Source organism: Stegostoma tigrinum, chromosome X (genome assembly GCF_030684315.1).
Source record: "Stegostoma tigrinum isolate sSteTig4 chromosome X, sSteTig4.hap1, whole genome shotgun sequence".
NCBI classification, from domain to species: Eukaryota; Metazoa; Chordata; class Chondrichthyes; order Orectolobiformes; family Stegostomatidae; genus Stegostoma; species Stegostoma tigrinum.
Genome location: NC_081404.1, coordinates 1,311,744 through 1,330,940, shown reverse-complemented (window position 1 = coordinate 1,330,940; position 19,197 = coordinate 1,311,744). Strand labels below are relative to the sequence as shown.

The 19,197-nt window shown below is 46.0% G+C and overlaps 1 protein-coding gene across 7 annotated transcripts in view; it reads right to left on the bottom strand.

The window, feature by feature from the left end:
• LOC125448180 (SWI/SNF complex subunit SMARCC2) overlaps positions 1-18,585 on the bottom strand; it is a 171,329-nt gene extending 152,744 nt beyond the window's left edge. For all 7 annotated transcript variants that reach the window (XM_059643444.1, XM_048523272.2, XM_048523275.2 and 4 more), the window contains exon 1: positions 18,449-18,585. In XM_059643444.1, the coding sequence (XP_059499427.1) occupies positions 18,449-18,559 (111 nt within the window). In that variant the 5' untranslated portion in view covers positions 18,560-18,585. The remainder of the gene's footprint in view (positions 1-18,448) is intronic.
• Between the last annotated feature and the right edge of the window lie 612 nt (positions 18,586-19,197).

The window sequence follows — 19,197 nt, the reverse complement described above, 5'->3', positions numbered from 1 at the left end:
TACATTAGTAGGAGCATACTGCCTATGGACTCTCGTTATCTAATTTTTGAAGGCTTCTCACTTTCCAACCATCCCTTTGCCCGTGAATAGCCTCTCCCAAGCAACGTTTGAAGATTCTTGCCTAATACAAAGTTGACCTTATTCTACTTTTGAACTTTGACTTTTTAGATCAGGTCTAGCCTTCTCCATAACTATTTTAAAACAAATAGAATTATGATTTCTGGCCCCAAAGTGCTCCACCACTGACCCCTTAGTCACTACATTGCAAGACATCTGTCCTATAAAGATCCTGACCAATGTTTCATGCTAAGAAATACACGTACAAAAACAGTTGATACTTACCTCTATCCATTTAATTTTAGAGATTTTCTTTCTCTCCTGGATCACTTTCAGGGCAGCAAGTACATGCTCGCCAGGTTTTGTTTTCAAAACTTAAAATGTTCTTGAATTCAGTGAGTTTTATTAAGTATTTAAGCCCAACATAAACTAGACAAGAACCTTGCTTTGAGAAGTACATAACTAGTTCAACTTACAATAAAGCTTGACAACTGCTCTGTCTCTTCTTTAGATATAACGACTTTCTGTGATAATCTTAGATGATTAACTGGGAAAGAAGTAACACTCTAAACAGCATTACTGATTTCAAGTTATTCACAATCTATTCTGGTTTCTATCTGAACTAACGCAAATAAAAATTCAACGGAAAGTGCAGCAGGATATTCCAGGAGCAGCACCAGGCATACAGAAGATGAGGTATCAACCTTGTGAAGCCACCAAGCAGGACTATTTGGACGCCAAACAATGAAAGCAGCAAGTGACAGACAGAGCTAAGCGAGCCTACAACCAATGGATAAGATCTAAGCTCTGCAGTACTGCCACGTCCAGATGTGAATGGTGGTGCAAAACTAAACAACTCACTGGAGGAAGAGGATCCACAAATATTCGCATTCTCAATGACAGGGCAGCCCAGCTCATCAGTGCAAAAGATACGGCTGAAGCATTCGCAGCAATCTTCAGCCAGAAGTTCCAAATAGATGACCCATCTCTGCCTTCTCCAGTGCTCCCCAACACTACAGATACCAGTCTTCAGCCAATTCAATTCACTCCCATGTGATATCAAGGAACGGTTGAAGACACAGGATACAGCAAAGGCTACGGGCCCTCACAACATTCTGGTAATAGTACTGAAGACTTGTGCTCCAGAACGTGCTGCTGCCCTAGCCAAGCTGTTCCAGTACGGTTACAACACTGGTATCTACGCAATAATGTGGCAAATTGCCCAAGTATGTCCTGTACATAAAAACAAGATAATTCTCAACTGGGCAATTACTGCCCGATCAGTCTGCTTGCAATCATCAGTAAAATGATAGAAGGCATCATCAACAGTGCTATCAAACTGCACCTGCTCAGCGACGTCCAGTTTGCGTTCCACCAGGGCCACTCAGCGCCTGACCTCATTACAGCCTTGGTTCAAACATGGACAAAAGAGCTGAATTCCAGAGGTGAGGGGAAGAGTGACAGCCCTTGACTCAAAGGCTGCATTGAACCAAATGTGGCATCAAGGAGCCTTGGCAAAACTTGAATCAATGGGTATCGGGTCAAACACTACGGTGGTTTAACTCATACCTGACACGTAGGAAGATGGTTATGCCTGCTAGAGGTCAATCATCTCAGCTCCAGTACATCTCTGCAGGAGTTCCTCAGGGTAGTGTCCTTGGCCCAATCATCTTCAGCTATTTCATCAACAACCTTCCCTCTATAATAAGGTCTGAAGTGGGGATGTTCGCTGATGACTGCACAATGTTCAGCACCATTTGTGACTCCTCAGGTACTGAAGCAGTCCATGTTCCAATGCAACAAGACCTGGACAATATTGAGGCTTAGGTTGACGAGTGGCAAGTAACATGTGTGCCACACAAATGCCAGGCTATGACCATCACAAATAAGAGACAATCTAACCACCGCCCCTTGGTGTTATCATCAGTGAATCCCCCACTATCAACATCCTGGGTGTTATCATTGACCAGAAACTCAACTGGACTCAACTGAACATAAACACAGTGGTCACAAGAGCAGATCAGAAGTTAGGAATACTGTGGCAAGTAACCCAACTCCTGACTCCCCAAAGCCTGTTCACCATTGACAAGGCATGAGTAAGGAATGTGATGGAATACTCGCCATTTGCCTGGATGAGTGCAGCCCCAACAACACTCAAGAACCTTGAGACTAATTGGACAATCTAGTTGATTGGCATACATCCACAAGCATCCACTCTCTGTGCCATAGACACTCAGTAGCAGCAGCATGTACTATCTACAAGATCCTTAAACAGCACCTTCCAAACCCACCACCACTTCAATCTTGAAGGACAAGGGCAGCAAATAAATGGGAATGCCATCACCTTCAAGTTCCACCAAGGCACTCCATCCTGACTGCCGCTGGGTCAAAATCCTGGAATTCCCTCCCTAATAGCCCACAATGCCCATGTCCCAGAAACAAGGGGTAGGGGGCTAGGACATGGGAGAATTTAAGCCCTAAAATTATTGAACTCAATTGAGTCCAGAGGACTGCAGGGTCCCCAAGCAGAAAATGAGGGTTTTTTTAAAAGAATTTATAGAATCCCTACGGTGTGGAAACAGGCCCTTCAGCCCAACAAGTCCACACTGACCCTTGGAGCATCCCACCCAGACCCATCCCTTTATAACCCACCTAATCCACACATCCCTGAACACTATGGGCAATTTAGAAAATAGAACAAAGAAAAGTACAGCACAGTACAGGCTGTTCGGCCTAACCCACATTCCCCTCAATTCACTGCCGTCCATGTGCATGTCCAGCAGTCGACATTTAGCCAAGCCAATCCACCTAACGTGTACATCTTTGGACTGTGGGAGGAAACCAAAGGACCCGGAGGAAACCCACACAGACACAGGGAGAATATGCAAACTCTAAACAGGCAATTGGCGAGAGTGGAATTGAACCCTGGTCCCCAGCGCTGTGAGGCAGCAGTACTAACCATTGAGCCATCATGCTGCTCCTGGAAGAAGTTGGAAGAAACGTGGTGCAAGCTGGAAGAACAACACGTTTCTTCCAACTTCTTCCAGGAGCAGCATGGTGGCTCAATGGTTAGTACTGCTGCCTCACAGCGCTGGGGACCAGGGTTCAATTCCACTCTCGCCAATTGCCTGTTTAGAGTTTGCATATTCTCCGTGTCTGTGCGGGTTTCCTCCGGGTCCTTTGGTTTCCTCCCACAGTCCAAAGATGTACACGTTAGGTGGATTGGCTTGGCTAAATGTCGACTGCTGGACATGCACATGGACGGCAGTGAATTGAGGGGAATGTAGGTTAGGTTATTTTATTTTTGGATTAGGATTATTCCACGGCACAACATCGTGGGCCGAAGGGCCTGTACTGTGCTGTACTTTTCTATGTTTTATGAGAGAATGGAAGCAGCACCACTGATAGTCCCCCAGCCCTGCACAGCTCGCTTCTACCTCTTCCCAAAAACCCACAAACAGGACTGTCCGGGCAGACCCATTATTTCAGCGTGCTCCTGCCCCAGAACTCATCTCTTCCTACCTTGACTCAGTCTTCTCTCCCTGGTCCAGTCCCTGCCCACAGACATTTGTATTTCCTCTGACGCTTTACACTGGTTTCAAAACTTCCAGTTTGCAGGTTCCAGCTGCCTCCTCTTGACCATGGACGTGCAATTCCTTTCCCCCACTAGGCTGGTCTCAGGGCTCTCCATTTTTTCCTGGAGCAAAGGCTTGAACCATCCCCACCTACCACCACCCTCCTCCGCTTGGCTGAGCTTCTCCTCACCCTCAACATCTCTTTTCACTCCTCATTTTCTTCAGGTCAGGGGGTGGCCATGAGTATCCACATGGGCTGCAGTTACGCCTGTCTCTTCGTAAGGTATGTGGAACATTCCTTGTTCCAGTCCTATTCTGACCCCCATCCACAATTCTTTCTCTGATACACTGATGATATCATCGGTGCTGCTACACACTCTCGCCTGGAATTAGGAAACTTCATCAATTTTGCCTACAATTTCCACCCTGCCCTCACTTTCAGCTGGTCTATCTCTGGTTCCTCCTTTCCCTTCCTTGACATCTGCTTCCATTTCTGGGGCTGGTCACTAATATCCACTATGAACTCACTGACTCCCACAGCTACCTGGACTATAAATTCTCACATACTGCTTCCTGTAAAGAGTCCATCCCATTCTCTCAGTTCCTCTGTCTCCGTCTGTTGTCGGCAGGGCCCTCAACCAGGTCCGACCGATCTCCTGCACCTCCGCCCTCAACCCTCAAGCCACTTTAACACACCACCCTGTTCTCTGGCCAGCATCTGTGTTTTTGGCTTGCTGTAGTGCTCCAGCGAAGCTCAGCGCAAGCTGGAAGAACAACACCTCATTTTCCACTTGGGGGACCCTGCAGCCCCCCCCAGACTCTAAACTGAGTTCACTAATTTTAGGGCCTAAACTCTCCCACGTCCTAGACCTCCACCCCTTGTTATCACATAGCTTACCTATTGTTCATCACTAACAGTCCCTATTAACAACTACTCACACTCCTAGCCAGATCGTTATCAACTCTTTTGTCTATCCAATGCTCTTCTCTCTTTTCAGTCTCCATCCTATTGTTTACTCCCTACCCTTTACTCTCCCTATTTTCTGCATATAAACTGATATTTTCCCAGCTACCATCAGTTCTGAGGAAGGGTCACTGGACTCTAAACGCTAACTCGCGAGTTTTTCATCACAGATGTTGCCAGACCTGCTGAGCCTTTCCAGCAATTTCTGTTTTTGTTTGTGAGCTAAAACGACTGCCAGGATTGTTTTTCCTGCCGTGTGTGAGTCCATTCTAATATCTATATCATTCAGTCACTCTTCAAAATTCAGAGTAAAGTCCCATCTGCAAAGACATTCTGAGGGCAAATCCACTTCTGCTACCAAGCTGGTTCACTTCTACATGGTATTTTAGAATAAATGCCCAACTCTCACGAAATAATCAATTCCCTTTGTTTTGCCCCTCTCATACACAGGCATTTCTCAATACTGTTTGTCTGTACTGAGTTCTGCTTGAGTGTAAAACAGTGAGAAGGCGGGAGCTGGGTGAGTAAAGGAATCTTGATTTCTCCCTCAAGTCTAAATTTACATTTAGAAATTAACTAAAAATTATTGTTTCAACAAGTTACTATGTGAAGCCAGATGGTAAGAAAGAAACTAAAGGTGTTACAGTTCCTTCATGTACCAGCCCCAACTGTTACCCCTGCCCCTTATGTATCCAGGCAATTAATCTATAATCCCAATCACCGATTTAAATTGCTGTATTAACAGATTTCCCCATCTTAAATTACAGTCGGTTCTGATATAACATGATAATTCCGTTCTTGTGTTAAGAAAACCGTGCAATAGCTGTGCCATTTAAACTAATGGGGTTGGAATTGCTTTACAATGAGGGCCGGAAAATAGCAGTCAAAATTCTTCAATCAAGTTAAAGCCAATTCATGTTGAAAAAAACATGCGTTATATCAGAACTGACTGTAAATAAAACTTCTGAAGACTGACACAACAATCTTTGAACAAAACTAATCAAAAGTAAACTAGAAGAATTGCTAGCATATTCTCCACTTTGTATTATAATACAATCAACTTTGTTTTAATATTCCATATAATACAATCAACCTTGCATATTCGCTTTTTTAATGTTTGAAGTAAAAAATTTGGATGTTTAATCATAAAACAACGCCAAAAGTTGTTTATTTTTATTACTGCTCATATCAGTAGGCATCCCTCTTCAAGGGTCTCCAAGAAATTACTGGAGCAAGGACCTTTATCTTTTGAATCAGGCTGACAACTGGTGTTTTGTGTCAATCCACTTTATTTTGGACATCTTTCTCACATTTACTTCCTACTAGCAAGGTCAATCCTCATTGCTTCCTCAGCAACACCCTTTGCTGAATTTACATCAAAAAGCCGTTTAGAAGATTGGCACGTGAAGGACTGCTACAAAGGGCAAGCTTCATATCTTCTGGGTCACCCAAGGCTGAAGACTGGAGTCTGCATTTTTCTGAATTTAATTTCTTTAATGTTTTATTCACTCTCCCTCAAGACTTCCTCAACGGTAGCACATTTCATCACAGCACTCAGTTCCAATCCATCATAACTGGCACTAGGTCGAATTTGACCGCACATCCAGTTTAACTGTCCAATCAAACTTCTTGTCTGTTCCATCTTTGGACGCAAAATCATTTTTTTATGGGGACCTGACCCAATTTATCAGGACCAATTAACACTTTCTAAGTAAACTATTGATCCAGAGTCACTCCTGACTTATTCTACTTTATGTCTAACTCTACGTTTAAAAGCCCACAAAACTTGACTTCTAATCTTAAATTCCCTTCTTATTTTATGTACCACACATCACTGAAATCCCATTAAACCTCCCCATAGATAATCATCAACATGCCTGCCCATTTCCGTAATACTGATAGAACATTGCTGGTCTGCTTTAAGCCAAAGTCAACCTATTTTGAGCAAGATGGGCCTAACCAAAAAATACCATTCCCTCATTGCACCATTTAACCTATGCATGTATTTGTTTAATTTCCTTCTATACCACCTGCTTCTTTATGTTGTTTCAAAAATACTTCCTTTTCATAGATTTCACCCTGTAGCAATGCAGTTTTTGTATTTGTTTTATTCACTTACAGCATGGGGGCATCGTTGGGTGCCAGAATTTATTGCCCGTCCCTAGTTGCCCTTGAGGTAGTAGTGGTGAGCTACCTTCTTGAACTGCTGCAGTCCAACTGGTGTCAGTAGGCCCACAATACCGAGGGAGGGAATTCCAGGATTCTGAAACAACCTGGTTGGTTCGCTTGGATTTTATACAGCATCTCACCTATTACCACATGCTTTCTTTCACATACAGATTATTAAAGGGGCTTTCTACTGTCTGTAACCACTACGTTCATGGTTTCTCGGTTTCTCTCTCTCTCCCACACACACACACACACACCCCCCTAAATTCATCATTGGAAAACTCCCCATTGTCAGTTTAGAATTTAATCATTGTCCCCAGTGTTTGTTTCAGATTTCTAGCATCCATAGTATTTTGTTTTCATTCAGGAATTGGTCAGCATTGCTTGTCTGCACTGAGTGAGAAGCTAGGAGTTGAGAGGGATTGCTGGAGAAACTCAGCAGGTCTGGTAGCATAGTGTGGAGCTGGATGAACACAGCAGGGCAATCAACATCTTAGGAGCACAAAAGCTTTTGTGCTCCTGAGATGCTGCTGGGCCTGCTGCGTTCATCCAGCTCAACACTTTGTCATCTTGGATACTCCAGCATCTGCAGTTCCCATTATCTGTTTGGTCTGGTATCATCTGTGAAGAGAAAAACTAATGCTTCAAGTCCAGTATGAATCTTCTTCAGAACTGAAAGATGTTGGAAAATACTTTTGACAGAGGCCTTGTGTAGAGGCCCAATTTAAAAGACAAAGGGGTGCTGATTGTGTTGAAAGAGTAAAATGGATATGAGTTGAGGGGCAAAAGAGAAAGAATGGGAGCTCTCTAATAAGAGCAAAATAAAAGTAACAAGACACAGCTGTGGCAGGAGGGAGAGAGTGTAAGAAAAACGGAGAACAGACATAATGCAGTCAGTTCCTGAAGTTACGGAATTCAATGTTGAGACTGAAGTTGTGAAGTACTTAAGGGAAAAATGAGGTGTTGTTTCTCAAGGTTGCACTGTGCTTCATTGGAACATTGCTGCAGGCCCAGGACAGATATGTTAGCCTAAGAGCAGGGTGGTTTATTGAAATGCCAAACAGCTGGAAAGTCAGTGTCTTTCTTATGGACACAGCAGAGATTTCCTGCATAATGGTCACCTAGTTGGCGTTTGGTCTTGAAAAACTAGCAGAATGGTATAGAATTCTTGCAGGAAGCAGGATATAAAGATGGATATTTAAGGTAACTGAGGCAGCTGATGGGTTTGTAGTGGATATCGGTGGGTAGCTTATCCTCAAAAATTGGAAACAGCGAAGTCAAGGAAGGAACAGTCAGAAGTGGAGTAGGTGAAGGAAGCAAAACAGAGTTAATTTTCCTATTCCACACAACAGCAGGGAACAGAATCATTATTCATGTACTGGAGAAAGAATTGTGGGTGCAGGACCATGTAGGACTGGAACAAGGAACATTCCACATGCTCCACAGAGACAAGCATAGATGGGACCCATGTAGTTACCCATGGCCACAGCTCTGACTTGGAGAAAACGAGACGAGTTAAGAGTTGTTCAAAGGGGGACCGAGCTCAGCCTGGCAAAGGAGAGTAGTAGTAGATGGACACTGTTCAGGCCTCTTCTCAAAAAAGAGATGGGCAATGGATGTGTAGAGGAATTTCATATCCATGGTGAAAAGGAGTCAGCTCGGACCAGAAAGCTGGAAATTGTGGAACCAACGTAAAGCATGAGAATAATCACAAGCGTAAGTGGGAAGAAACTGAATAGTGGCTGGGGGGTGTGCGTGTGTGCATGTGCGTGCGTAGGGGTGGTGGTGGAGTTACGATAGGAATAAAGAAGTTCCATGGGGCAAGAACAGGCTGAAACGATGGGTCTGGGCAGTTAGGTTTCTCAGGTGAGGACTATATTATATAACTACAAATTACTAAAAGCACGTTAAAATTATCACAATAAAGATAACAGAACAGATGATGTGTCAAGACTGCACCATACTGGAGCTCATGAATGCGACTGCAGTCGTAACTGTAGGAAGTGTCTTTGAGCTTGGACAGTGAGCTGCAGGCATCAGGTTAGAACAAAGTTACCATTACACTATGTTCCAGAAGGCAGTCACATGTCTTGGGTTACTATCACCTGATTTGGTCAGTGCTATGGACAATAAGAATACAATTAGAAGCGAGGCAGGAGAGGGTATTATAGAAGTTCTGAAGGAGGATCACTGGATCTGAAATGTTAACTCTGCTTCTCTCCTCAAAAGCTGCCAGACCTCCTAGGTTTCTCCAGCAATTTGTTTGTTTCAGAAGTCCATCATCCACAGCTCTTAGTTTTAGTTAAGGGGTTCGAGGAGCCCAAAAGATTTGAGCTTCTTGCAGCTCGTATGGATGGGAAGGGAGAGAGAGGTGCAATGAAAATGAGTAGAATGGTATACTGGGGTAGGTGATGGGAGCGAGTTAAAAGCAGAGGACAGTCTGGGGGATTGACACTTTTCTCTGAAACCTAGACTGAGAATCCAGAGGGCTGTGTTCTGTGGCAGGTGCCAAGAATGGAATATCTGTTCAAGGCTGAAGAGCAACTTGCCGCGGTGGGGGGTGGTGTGTATATGGAACTAGGTACGAAATTAAAAAGCAGACCTTCCAGATTATTATCTGAGCCACATGCAAATGGTCACTGGGTAAATAAGGTTAGAGAGATGAATGTGTGGCTCACACACTGGTGTTGGGAAAAGGATGAGACATTCTGGAAGGACAAAAGGCTGGGAGAAAGATGATGGGGAGGCTCTGAGCTGGGGCAGGCTGGATTGCAGTGTGTGGAGGTGCCGGCGCATGGCTGCAAGTGTCTGTTTCAGGACTCGCAGGGAGAAACGCTTCTGAAGGGTCTGAATCTTCTGGGTGTAGAGGTGGTCACGGTTGGGGCCAAATTGGGAAGGCTGAAATGTGGACTGTAGTCCCTTGGGGACGATCTGGTTCCGTAGGCAGGTGCTGAGGAAGGTGATGTGGCTGTGGTACCTGGTTTGCTTCAGGACATGGTCGAGCAGTTTCAAGGCCGAAGAGATTACAAGAGAGTTGCAATGGGAGAGAGATTCCCTGAGGTTGGTCCGGAGGGAGGAGGGTAACTTCTTCAGGTTAGGCATCCCTGGAAGAGGCTTCGCAGTGGGGTTAAAATAGTATCAGAGATAATGGGAACTGCAGATGCTGGAGAATTCCAAGATAATAAAATGTGAGGCTGGATGAACACAGCAGGCCAAGCAGCATCTCAGGAGCACAAAAGCTGACGTTTCGGGCCTGGACCCTTCATCAGAGAGGGGGACGGGGAGAGGGAACTGGAATAAATAGGGAGAGAGGGGGAGGCGGACTGAAGAAATGTCACTAATGGCTCTGCTTCCACGACTTCCACTGGCAAAGTATTCCATGCGCTCACAACTCTCTGGGTGAAGAGCCTCCCTCTGATGTCTCCTCTATACCTTCCTCCTCACACCTTAAAACTATGACCCCTCGTGGCAGTCAATCCTGCCCTGGGGAAAAGTCTCTGGCTATCGACTCTATCCATGCCTCTCATTACCTTGTACACCTCGATCAGGTCACCTCTCTTCCTCCTTCTCTCCAGAGAGAAAGGTCCGAGCTCAGTCAACCTCTCCGTCTAAGACAAGCCCTCCAGTCCAGGTAGCATCCTGATAAACCTACTTTGCACCCTGTCCAAAGCCTCCACCAGGGCCGATCCATCTTTGGAATCTCTGCCCTCACCCTCAAGCCACTTTAATGCACCACGCTGTTCCATGGCTGACATCTTTGTCTCTGGCTTGCTGCAGTGTTTCAGCGAAACTCGGTGCAAGCTGTAAGAACAGCACGTTTCTTCCAACTTCTTCCAGGAGCAGCATGGTGGCTCAATGGTTAGTACTGCTGCCTCACAGCGCTGGGGACCAGGGTTCAATTCCACTCTCGCCAATTGCCTGTTTAGAGTTTGCATATTCTCCCTGTGTCTGAGCGGGTTTCCTCCCACAGTCCAAAGATGTACACGTTAGGTGGATTGGCTTGGCTAAATGTCGACTGCTGGACATGCACATGGACGGCGGTGAATTGAGGGGAATGTGGGTTAGGCCGAACAGCCTGTACTGTGCTGTACTTTTCTATGTTCTATTTTCTAAATTGCCCATAGTGTTCAGGGATGTGTGGATTAGGTGGGTTATAAAGGGATGGGTCTGGGTGGGATGCTCCAAGGGTCAGTGTGGACTTGTTGGGCTGAAGGGCCTGTTTCCACACCGTAGGGATTCTATAAATTCTTAAAAAAAACCCTCATTTTCTGCTTGGGGACCCTGCAGTCCTCTGGGCTCAATTGAGTTCAATAATTTTAGGGCTTAAATTCTCCCGTGTCCTAGCCCCCTACCCCTTGTTTCTGGGACATGGGCATTGTGGGCTATTAGGGAGGGAATTCCAGGATTTTGACCCAGCAGCAGTCAGGATGGAGTGCCTTGGTGGAACTTGAAGGTGATGGCATTCCCATTTATTTGCTGCCCTTGTCCTTCAAGATTGAAGTGGTGGTGGGTTTGGAAGGTGCTGTTTAAGGATCTTGTAGACAGTACATGCTGCTGCTACTGAGTGTCTATGGCACAGAGAGTGGATGCTTGTGGATGTATGCCAATCAACTAGATTGTCCAATTAGTCTCAAGGTTCTTGAGTGTTGTTGGGGCTGCACTCATCCAGGCAAATGGCGAGTATTCCATCACATTCCTTACTCATGCCTTGTCAATGGTGAACAGGCTTTGGGGTTGAAATTCCATCTGCCATTTCTCAGCCCAGCTCTGCACACTGTCAATGTCTCGCCGAAGCCTGCAATAGCCCTCGATACTATCAGCGGCATCTCCAACCTTTGTGTCATCAGCAAACATACTAACCCACCCCTCAACCTCCTCATCCAAGTTATTTATAAAAACAACAAAGAGCAGAGGCCCAAGAACAGAGCCCTGCAGGACACCACTCAGCATGACCTCCAGGTAGAATACTTACCATCTACAACCACTCTCCTCCTCATGTCAGCCAACCAATTCTGATTCCAGAAAGCCAAATCCCATACCTCCTGACTTTATGAATGAGCCTGCCGAGGGGAACCTTATCAAATGCCTTGCTGAAGTCCATGTACACCACATCCACTGCTCGACCCTCATCAACCTGTCTCGTGATTTCCTCAAAGAACTCAATAAGATTTGTAAGGCATGACCTGCCCCTCACTTTTCCCTGCATCCGCAGGAAGTGCTACACCCACCCCTACACCTCTCTCCTCACCCCCTTCCCACGCACCAAAGCCATGCTGACTCCCTTTAATCACACTATGCTTTTCCAAATAGTCATAAATCCAATCCCTTAGAATTCTTTCCAAAACCTTGCTGACCACAGACATAAGACTGACAGGTCTGTAATTTCCAGGGATTTCCCTATTTTGAAAAGAGGAACAACATTTGCCTCCCTCCAATCTTCCGGTACGACTCCCGTGGAGAGTGAGGAAGCACTGATCTTTGCCAGCGGCTTAGCAACCTCCTTTCTCACTTTCCAGAGCAACCTAGGATAAATCTGGTCTGGCCCTGGGGACTTATCAATCTTATGCTTACCAAAATTTCCAGCACATCAACTTCCTCAATCTTGATCTGTTCAAGCCTGTTTTCCTGCTCCTCAAAGTTCTCATTCATAACAAGGTCCCTTTCCTTCATGAAAACCGAAGCAAAGAACTCATTTAGACCATAAGACCATAAGACATAGGAGCAGAAGTAATGGCATTCGGCCCATCAAGTCCACTCCACCATTTAAATCATGGCTGATGGGCATTTCAACACCACTTCCCTGCACTCACCCCGTAGCCCTTGATTCCTTCTGAGATCAAGAATTTGTCGATCTCTGCCTTGAAGGCATCCAACGTCCCGGCCTCCACTGCACTCCATGGCAATGAATTCCACGCGCCGACCACTCTCAGGCTGAAGAAATGTCGTCTCATTTCAGTTTTAAATTTACCCCTCTAATTTTAAGGCTGTGCCCACGGGTCCTAGTCTCCCCACCTAACGGAAACAACTTCCTAGCGCCCACCCCTTCTAAACCATACATTATCTTGTAAGTTTCTATTAGATCTCCCCTCAACCTTCTAAACTCTAATGAGTACAATCCCAGGATCCTTAGCCGTTCCTCATACGTTAAACCTACCATTCCAGGATCATCCGTGTGAATCTCCGCTGGACACGCTCCAGGGCTAGTATGTCGTTCCTGAGGTGTGGGGCCCAAAATTTGACACCGTATTCTAAATGGGGCCTAACTAGAGCTTCATAAAGCCTCAGAAGCACATCACTGCTTTTATATTCCAACCCACTTGAGATAAATGACAACATTACATTCGCTTTCTTAATTACGGACTCTACCTGCAAGTTAACCTTTAGAGAATCCTGGACCAACACTCCCAGATCCCTTTGCACTTCTGATTTGTGAATTTTCTCACCATTTAGGGCTTCCCCTATCTGCTCAGACTCCACGCACAAGTTCCCTACGCTGTCCCTGATCGGCCCTACCTTCTCCTTGATAATTCTTCATAATATTGTTGTAAAGGAGCACTGTGATAAGCAGTCAATGTGGCAGTAGAGTCAGTGCATTTTGGTGATAATTACCATAATTCATTAGGTTCAAATAATAATGGACAGGGACAAAGGTGGACCAGAAATAAAGGTTCTGAATTGTGGCTAATTTTAAAAAGACACAAACTGCTGGGAAAACTCAGCAGGTCTGGCAGCATCTGTGGAAAGAAAGCAGATATAACATTTCAGGTCCAGTGACCCTTCTTCAGAACTGATTTTGCTAGGAAAAGGTCAGTATATGTGAAGACAGGGTTTTGGTAAGGGAGGAGAGTAAATAATTGGTAGAGACAAAGCCCCGATGGAAAGAAAGCAACAGTTGGACAAAGGAATGGGTAAAGGTCAGTCTGAGAAAATTAATGGTTGTTAATGGAGATCGTTAGTAGGTGTCAATGGGCTGTTTGTGGTAGCAGCCTATGTGATGACAAGGTCTGGTGTTTGGGGATTGGGTTAATGGCATGGGAGGCTGCGTTCAGGCCCTTTGATATTAAGTCCCAAAGGCTGCAGGATTCCCTTGTGGAAAATGAGGTGCTGTTCTTACAATTTGCACTAAGCATTGCTGGAGCACTGCAACAAGTTGAGACAGAGATAACAAGGTGTAGACCTGGACGAACACAGCAGGCCAAGCAGCATCAGAGGAGCAGAACCCCGGATCCAGCGCATCATCCTCCGACACTTCCATCATCTGCAATCCGACCCCAATACCAAAGACATTTTTCCCTCCCCACCCTTACCTGCCTTCCAGAGGGACCACTCTCTCTGGAACTCCCTTGTCCACTCCACAATGCCCTCCAGCCCCAGATACCCAGCACCTTTCCCTGCATCCGCAGGAAGAGCTACACCCACCCCTACACCTCTCTCCTCACCCCCTTCTCACGCACCAAGAAGATTTTCCACATCAAGCAGATGTTCACCTGCACATCTGCTAATATACTGTATCTGCTGTTCCCATTGTGGCCTCCTCTACATTGGGGAAACCAAGAGGAGGCTTGGGGACCGCTTTGCAGAAGACCGAGGCTTCGTTCTCAATAAACAACTGCAACTCCCAGTCGCGAACCATTTTAACTCCCTCTCCCATTCCTCAGACGACATGTCCATCCTGGGCTTCCTGCAGTGCCACAACGATGCTACCTGAAGTTTTCGGGAACAGCAACTCATATTCTGTTTGGGAACCCCGCAGCCCAATGGTATCAATGTGGACTTCACAAGCTTCAAAATCTCCCGTTCCCCCTACCACATTGCAAAACCAGCCCAGCTCACCCCCGCCTCTCTAACCTGTCCTTCCTCCCACCTATCCCCTCCTCCCACTCTAAGCTCCACCGCCATCTCCTACCTACTAACCTCATCCCGCCCCCTTGACGCGTCCATCCTCCCTACCTCTGCACCAAACTCACCTCTACTGGCTCCAACCCCGCCTCTTTGGCCTGTCTGTCTCCTCTCCATCAAATCTTCTCCTCTATCCATCTTCTATCAGCCTTGCCCTCTCTCCCTATTTGTTTCAGAACCCCCTTCCTCTCCCCCATTTCTGAAGAAGGGTCTTGGCCTGAAATGTCAGCTTTCCTGCTCCTCTGATGCTGCTTGGCCTGCTGTGTTCATCCAGCTTCACACCACGTTATCTCAGATTCTCCAGCATCGGCAGTTCCTACTATCTCTGTAACAATTTTAACCCCATTGCAAAGCCTCTTCTCTAACCCCGCCTCTGTGACCTGTCTGCCTCCTCTCCACCTATCTTCTCCCCCATCCATCTTCTATCTGCCTCCGCCTCTCTCCCTATTTATTTCAGAACCCCCTTCCCCCTCCCCATTTCAGAAAAAGGGTCGAGGCCTGAAACGTCAGCCTTCCTGCTCCTCTGATGCTGCTTGGCCTGCTATGTTCATCCATGTCTACATCTTGTTATCTCAGACTCTCCAGCATCTGCAGTTCCTGCTATCCCCGAGACAAACATGTTGGCCAGGGAACACAGTGGTGTGTTGAAGTGGCAGGCAACTGAAAGCTCGGGGTCGTTTTTGTGGACAGAGTGCAAGTGTTCCACAGTGCAGTTGCCTAGTCTGCATTTCATCTCAATTGGTATATATGCTGGGGATGGGGTGGGGGGAGGAGTAAATGATACGTGGAGATGAAGCCCAGAGAGCTTCCTTTTCAGAAACTGCTCTGAACAGTCACTGAACATGAAATGTCAACTCTGCTTTCTCTCCACAGATGCAGTCAGACTTGCTAAGTTTCTCCAGCAATTTCTGTTTTAGTTTCTGATTTCCAGCATCTATAGCTCTTTGGCCATTTTTAAAAAATAGGACAGGATCTGGCCAAGGTAAACTGAGAGCAGCAACTTGCAGGAAAAGCCACACCAGAGCAGTGGGAGACATTCAAAAGGACAATAGAGAGAGTGCTGGGCCAACATGTTCCTCTAAAGGGAAAGGTGGAACCAACATACCAAGATGTCAAGGGAAATGCAGGATTGGATAAGGGGCAAAAAGGAAGATAATAGGAGACACCAAAGGCTCAAAACTGTAGATACCTTAGAGGAACATAGGAAGTGCTGGGGGTTGCTTATGAACAAAGAAAACCAAGTGTGAAGCTGGATGAACACAGTAGGCCAAGCAGCATCTCAAGAGCACAAAAGCTGACATTTCCGGCCTAGACCCTTCATCTCTGATGAAGGTCTAGACTCGAAACGTCAGCTTTTTGCTCCTGAGATGCTGCTTGGCCTGCTGTGTTCATCCAGCTTCACACTTTGTTATCTTGGATTCTTCAGCATCTGCAGTTCCCATTATCTCTGCTTATGAATGAAATTGAGTATGAAGGGAGGACATGAAAAAACTTTGATGGGTAACATTAATGAAAATCCAAAGGCCTTTTTTAAGCTTATTAGGGCAGTCAATGGACTAGGGATGTTGCGAGACTATTGATTCAGAGATCCAGAAAATGTTCTGGGTAAGACAAAACAAAGAACTGCAGATGCTAGAAATCAGAAACCAAAACCAGACATGGCAAGGAAAAACTCAGAACTGAACAAAGGTCTCTGGACTCTAAACGTTAACTCTGCTTTCTCTCCACAGATGCTGCTGGACCTGCTGAGATTTTCTAGCAATCTGTCTTTATGATCTAGGTATCCTGGTTTGAACCTGGCCATGGGAGACAGTAGAATTTAAGTTCAATAAAAGTCTGGAATTAAGAATCTAATGATAGCCATGAAAATATTATTGATTGTCAGATAAACCGATCTGGTTCACTAATATCCTTTAGGGAAGGAAGTCTACACGTGACTCCAGGCCCACAGCAACGTGGCTGACACTTTGGTGCCCTCTAAAATGGATTAGCAAGATACTCATTTGTATCAACCACAAGAAAGCAAAATAAAGGAATGAAAACAGACAGACCACTTGGCACTGACCTAGGCACCTGAAATTGCAATGGAAAAAAACAGCCCTGTTAGCCAGACAAAAGTCCTCCTTACTAACATCTGGGGGCCAGTGCCAAGATTGGGACAGTTATCTCATAGACCAGTCAAACAACAGCCTGACATAGTCATACTCATGGAATCATACCTGACAGAAAAATTCCCAGTCACCACCATTACCATCCCTGGATATGTCCTGTCCCACAAGCACAACAGACCCAGCAGAGGTGGCTGCACAGTGGCAGTCGGAAGGGAGTTGCCCTCATGAAGTCTTACGGCATCATGTCAAAAATGGGCAATTAAAACCTGAAACTGATTACCAGACAGCATCTTCTATCCACTGATGAATCAGTGCAGTTCAACATCGTATGGAGAAAAGCTGAGAGCAGCAAGTGCGCAGAATGTACTTTGGATGAGGGATTTTAATGTCCACAACTAAGATTGATCAAGCCCTAAAGGACATGGCTGCTAGACTGGGTCTACGTCAGGTGGTGAGGGAACTGACGAGGGAAAACCATTCTTGACCTCATCCTCACCGACCTGCCTGTTGCAGACATATCTATCCATGATTCCACAACCAACAGATCAGATCCAGATCTGCAGTCCTACCACATGTAAGCATTCATTGTATTGGACAATTAAACTATTCACTGAAGGAGGCATCACCACAAACATGCTCATTCTCAACGATGGTGGAGCCCAGTACATCAGTGCAAAGGATAAGGCAGAAGCATTTACAAAAACCTTCAGCCAGAAGTGTTGACGCAGGGGAGTGAGGGGAAGATTTTGGTTTTCAAGCATCTCAACTAGCTTTTAAATGGCGGAGGGGAACGTGTTCAGGAGGATTTGATTTATGTAGTAAAGGAGCTTTTGTGTCGTAAGAAAGACTGCATTTCTCAGCGGCCGGGATTTTAAGTGAGACTTGGTTTTAAATAGGGATTGGTTTCAAGGGGCAAGCTACTTTTTAAAGCGGGAGATTGTTTTTTTAAGAAAAAGGGACTTCTTGGGGTTTTGGGAATGGAAGGGGGTTCTAGGAAGAAACGTTTTTTTTAAAAAGGGGGAATTGAGGTTTGAAGGAGAACGAAGCTTTTTAAAGGAATGGGGTGTGGTGAAGTGAGGGAGTGAAGGGCGTTTATGGAGATAGCGAGTTCATGGGGTGGTAAAAGGTGTTCGCAAGGGGAGGAGGCTTACGGCGGGGGAATTGGGGATTTCATGGAAGAAGGGATTTTTAGAAAGCTTCAAAGGGGATTAATTTAAGGGAGCAGGAGGCGTCTTCGGGATGAAGGTTTTTTTAAGGGGATTGGACATTTTAAAGTGTCGTTGAAGATTTAAGGCGAAGTTGGTTTTGAAGTAGGATTGAATTTTTTGAGAGGGAAAGGTTTCAGACGGGGCAGATATTTTTGAAATGACGAAAGCAGCTTTTAAGTAGTTATAGGGAGAGATGGGAAGGAGAATTGATCTGGAGTTTCTGAGCATGAGGCGAGGAATGGAAGCAGACCGGGCTGCCTGCAATTCGGCGTCCTCCACTTCCGACTTTCTCCGTTCCGCAGACGGAGACTTACGACCATCGGCTGGGCAACCCGACAGGAAGCTCCGAGGCCGATGTCAAGGACAGGGAAAGCCGAACTTCCACCCGCCATCAGGATACAGTCCAGGGCCCAACAAACAATTGCATCCTCACCCTTTCCGATCCACTCCACTGGCATCTCTCACCTTTTTATAATTCTTCCCTAGCCACAGGCGCACATTATCAAACTGCGACACCGTATCTGAGGCCTCGAAATATTTCACATTCGGGCCTCCGTCCTTCTTCCGCACCGCCATTTTCAACCACAAATTCACTGAGAGAAGATAGGAGCAAAGAAGCAGCAGACAGCACCACCGCCTGGCCAGAGGTGCGCCTGCAGGAGCAGACAGCACCACCTTTTCTGATGGCCGAAACGTCAGCTTTTTGCTCCTGAGATGCTGCTTGGCCTGCTGTGTTCATCCAGCTTCACACTTTATTATCTTGAATTCACCAGCATCTGCAGTTCCCATTATCTCTGAGCACCACCGTCCTGTCGGGATATGTCTTGACATACCCATTTACCACCAGGTGATAGAGATCCCCAATGCTCCCTATGTAGGAGTCCTCTCTCTTTTCCCATTGGGGAGCTGGGGTGGAGGGTGTTGCACGCAGTAGACCAGTGCAATCACCAATTACAGTGGTTTATGGACTCCAAGCCCAACTGTTTGTTTTGTGGTAATAAAATGTGAGGCTGGATGAACACAGCAGGCCCAGCAGCATCTCAGGAGCACAAAAGCTGACATTTCGGGCCTAGACCCTTCATCAGAGAGGGGGATGGGGGGAGGGAACTGGAATAAATAGGGAGAGAGGGGGAGGTGGACCGAAGATGGAGAGAAAAGAAGATAGGTGGAGAGGACAGTATAGGTGGGGAAGTAGGGAGGGGATAGGTCAGTCC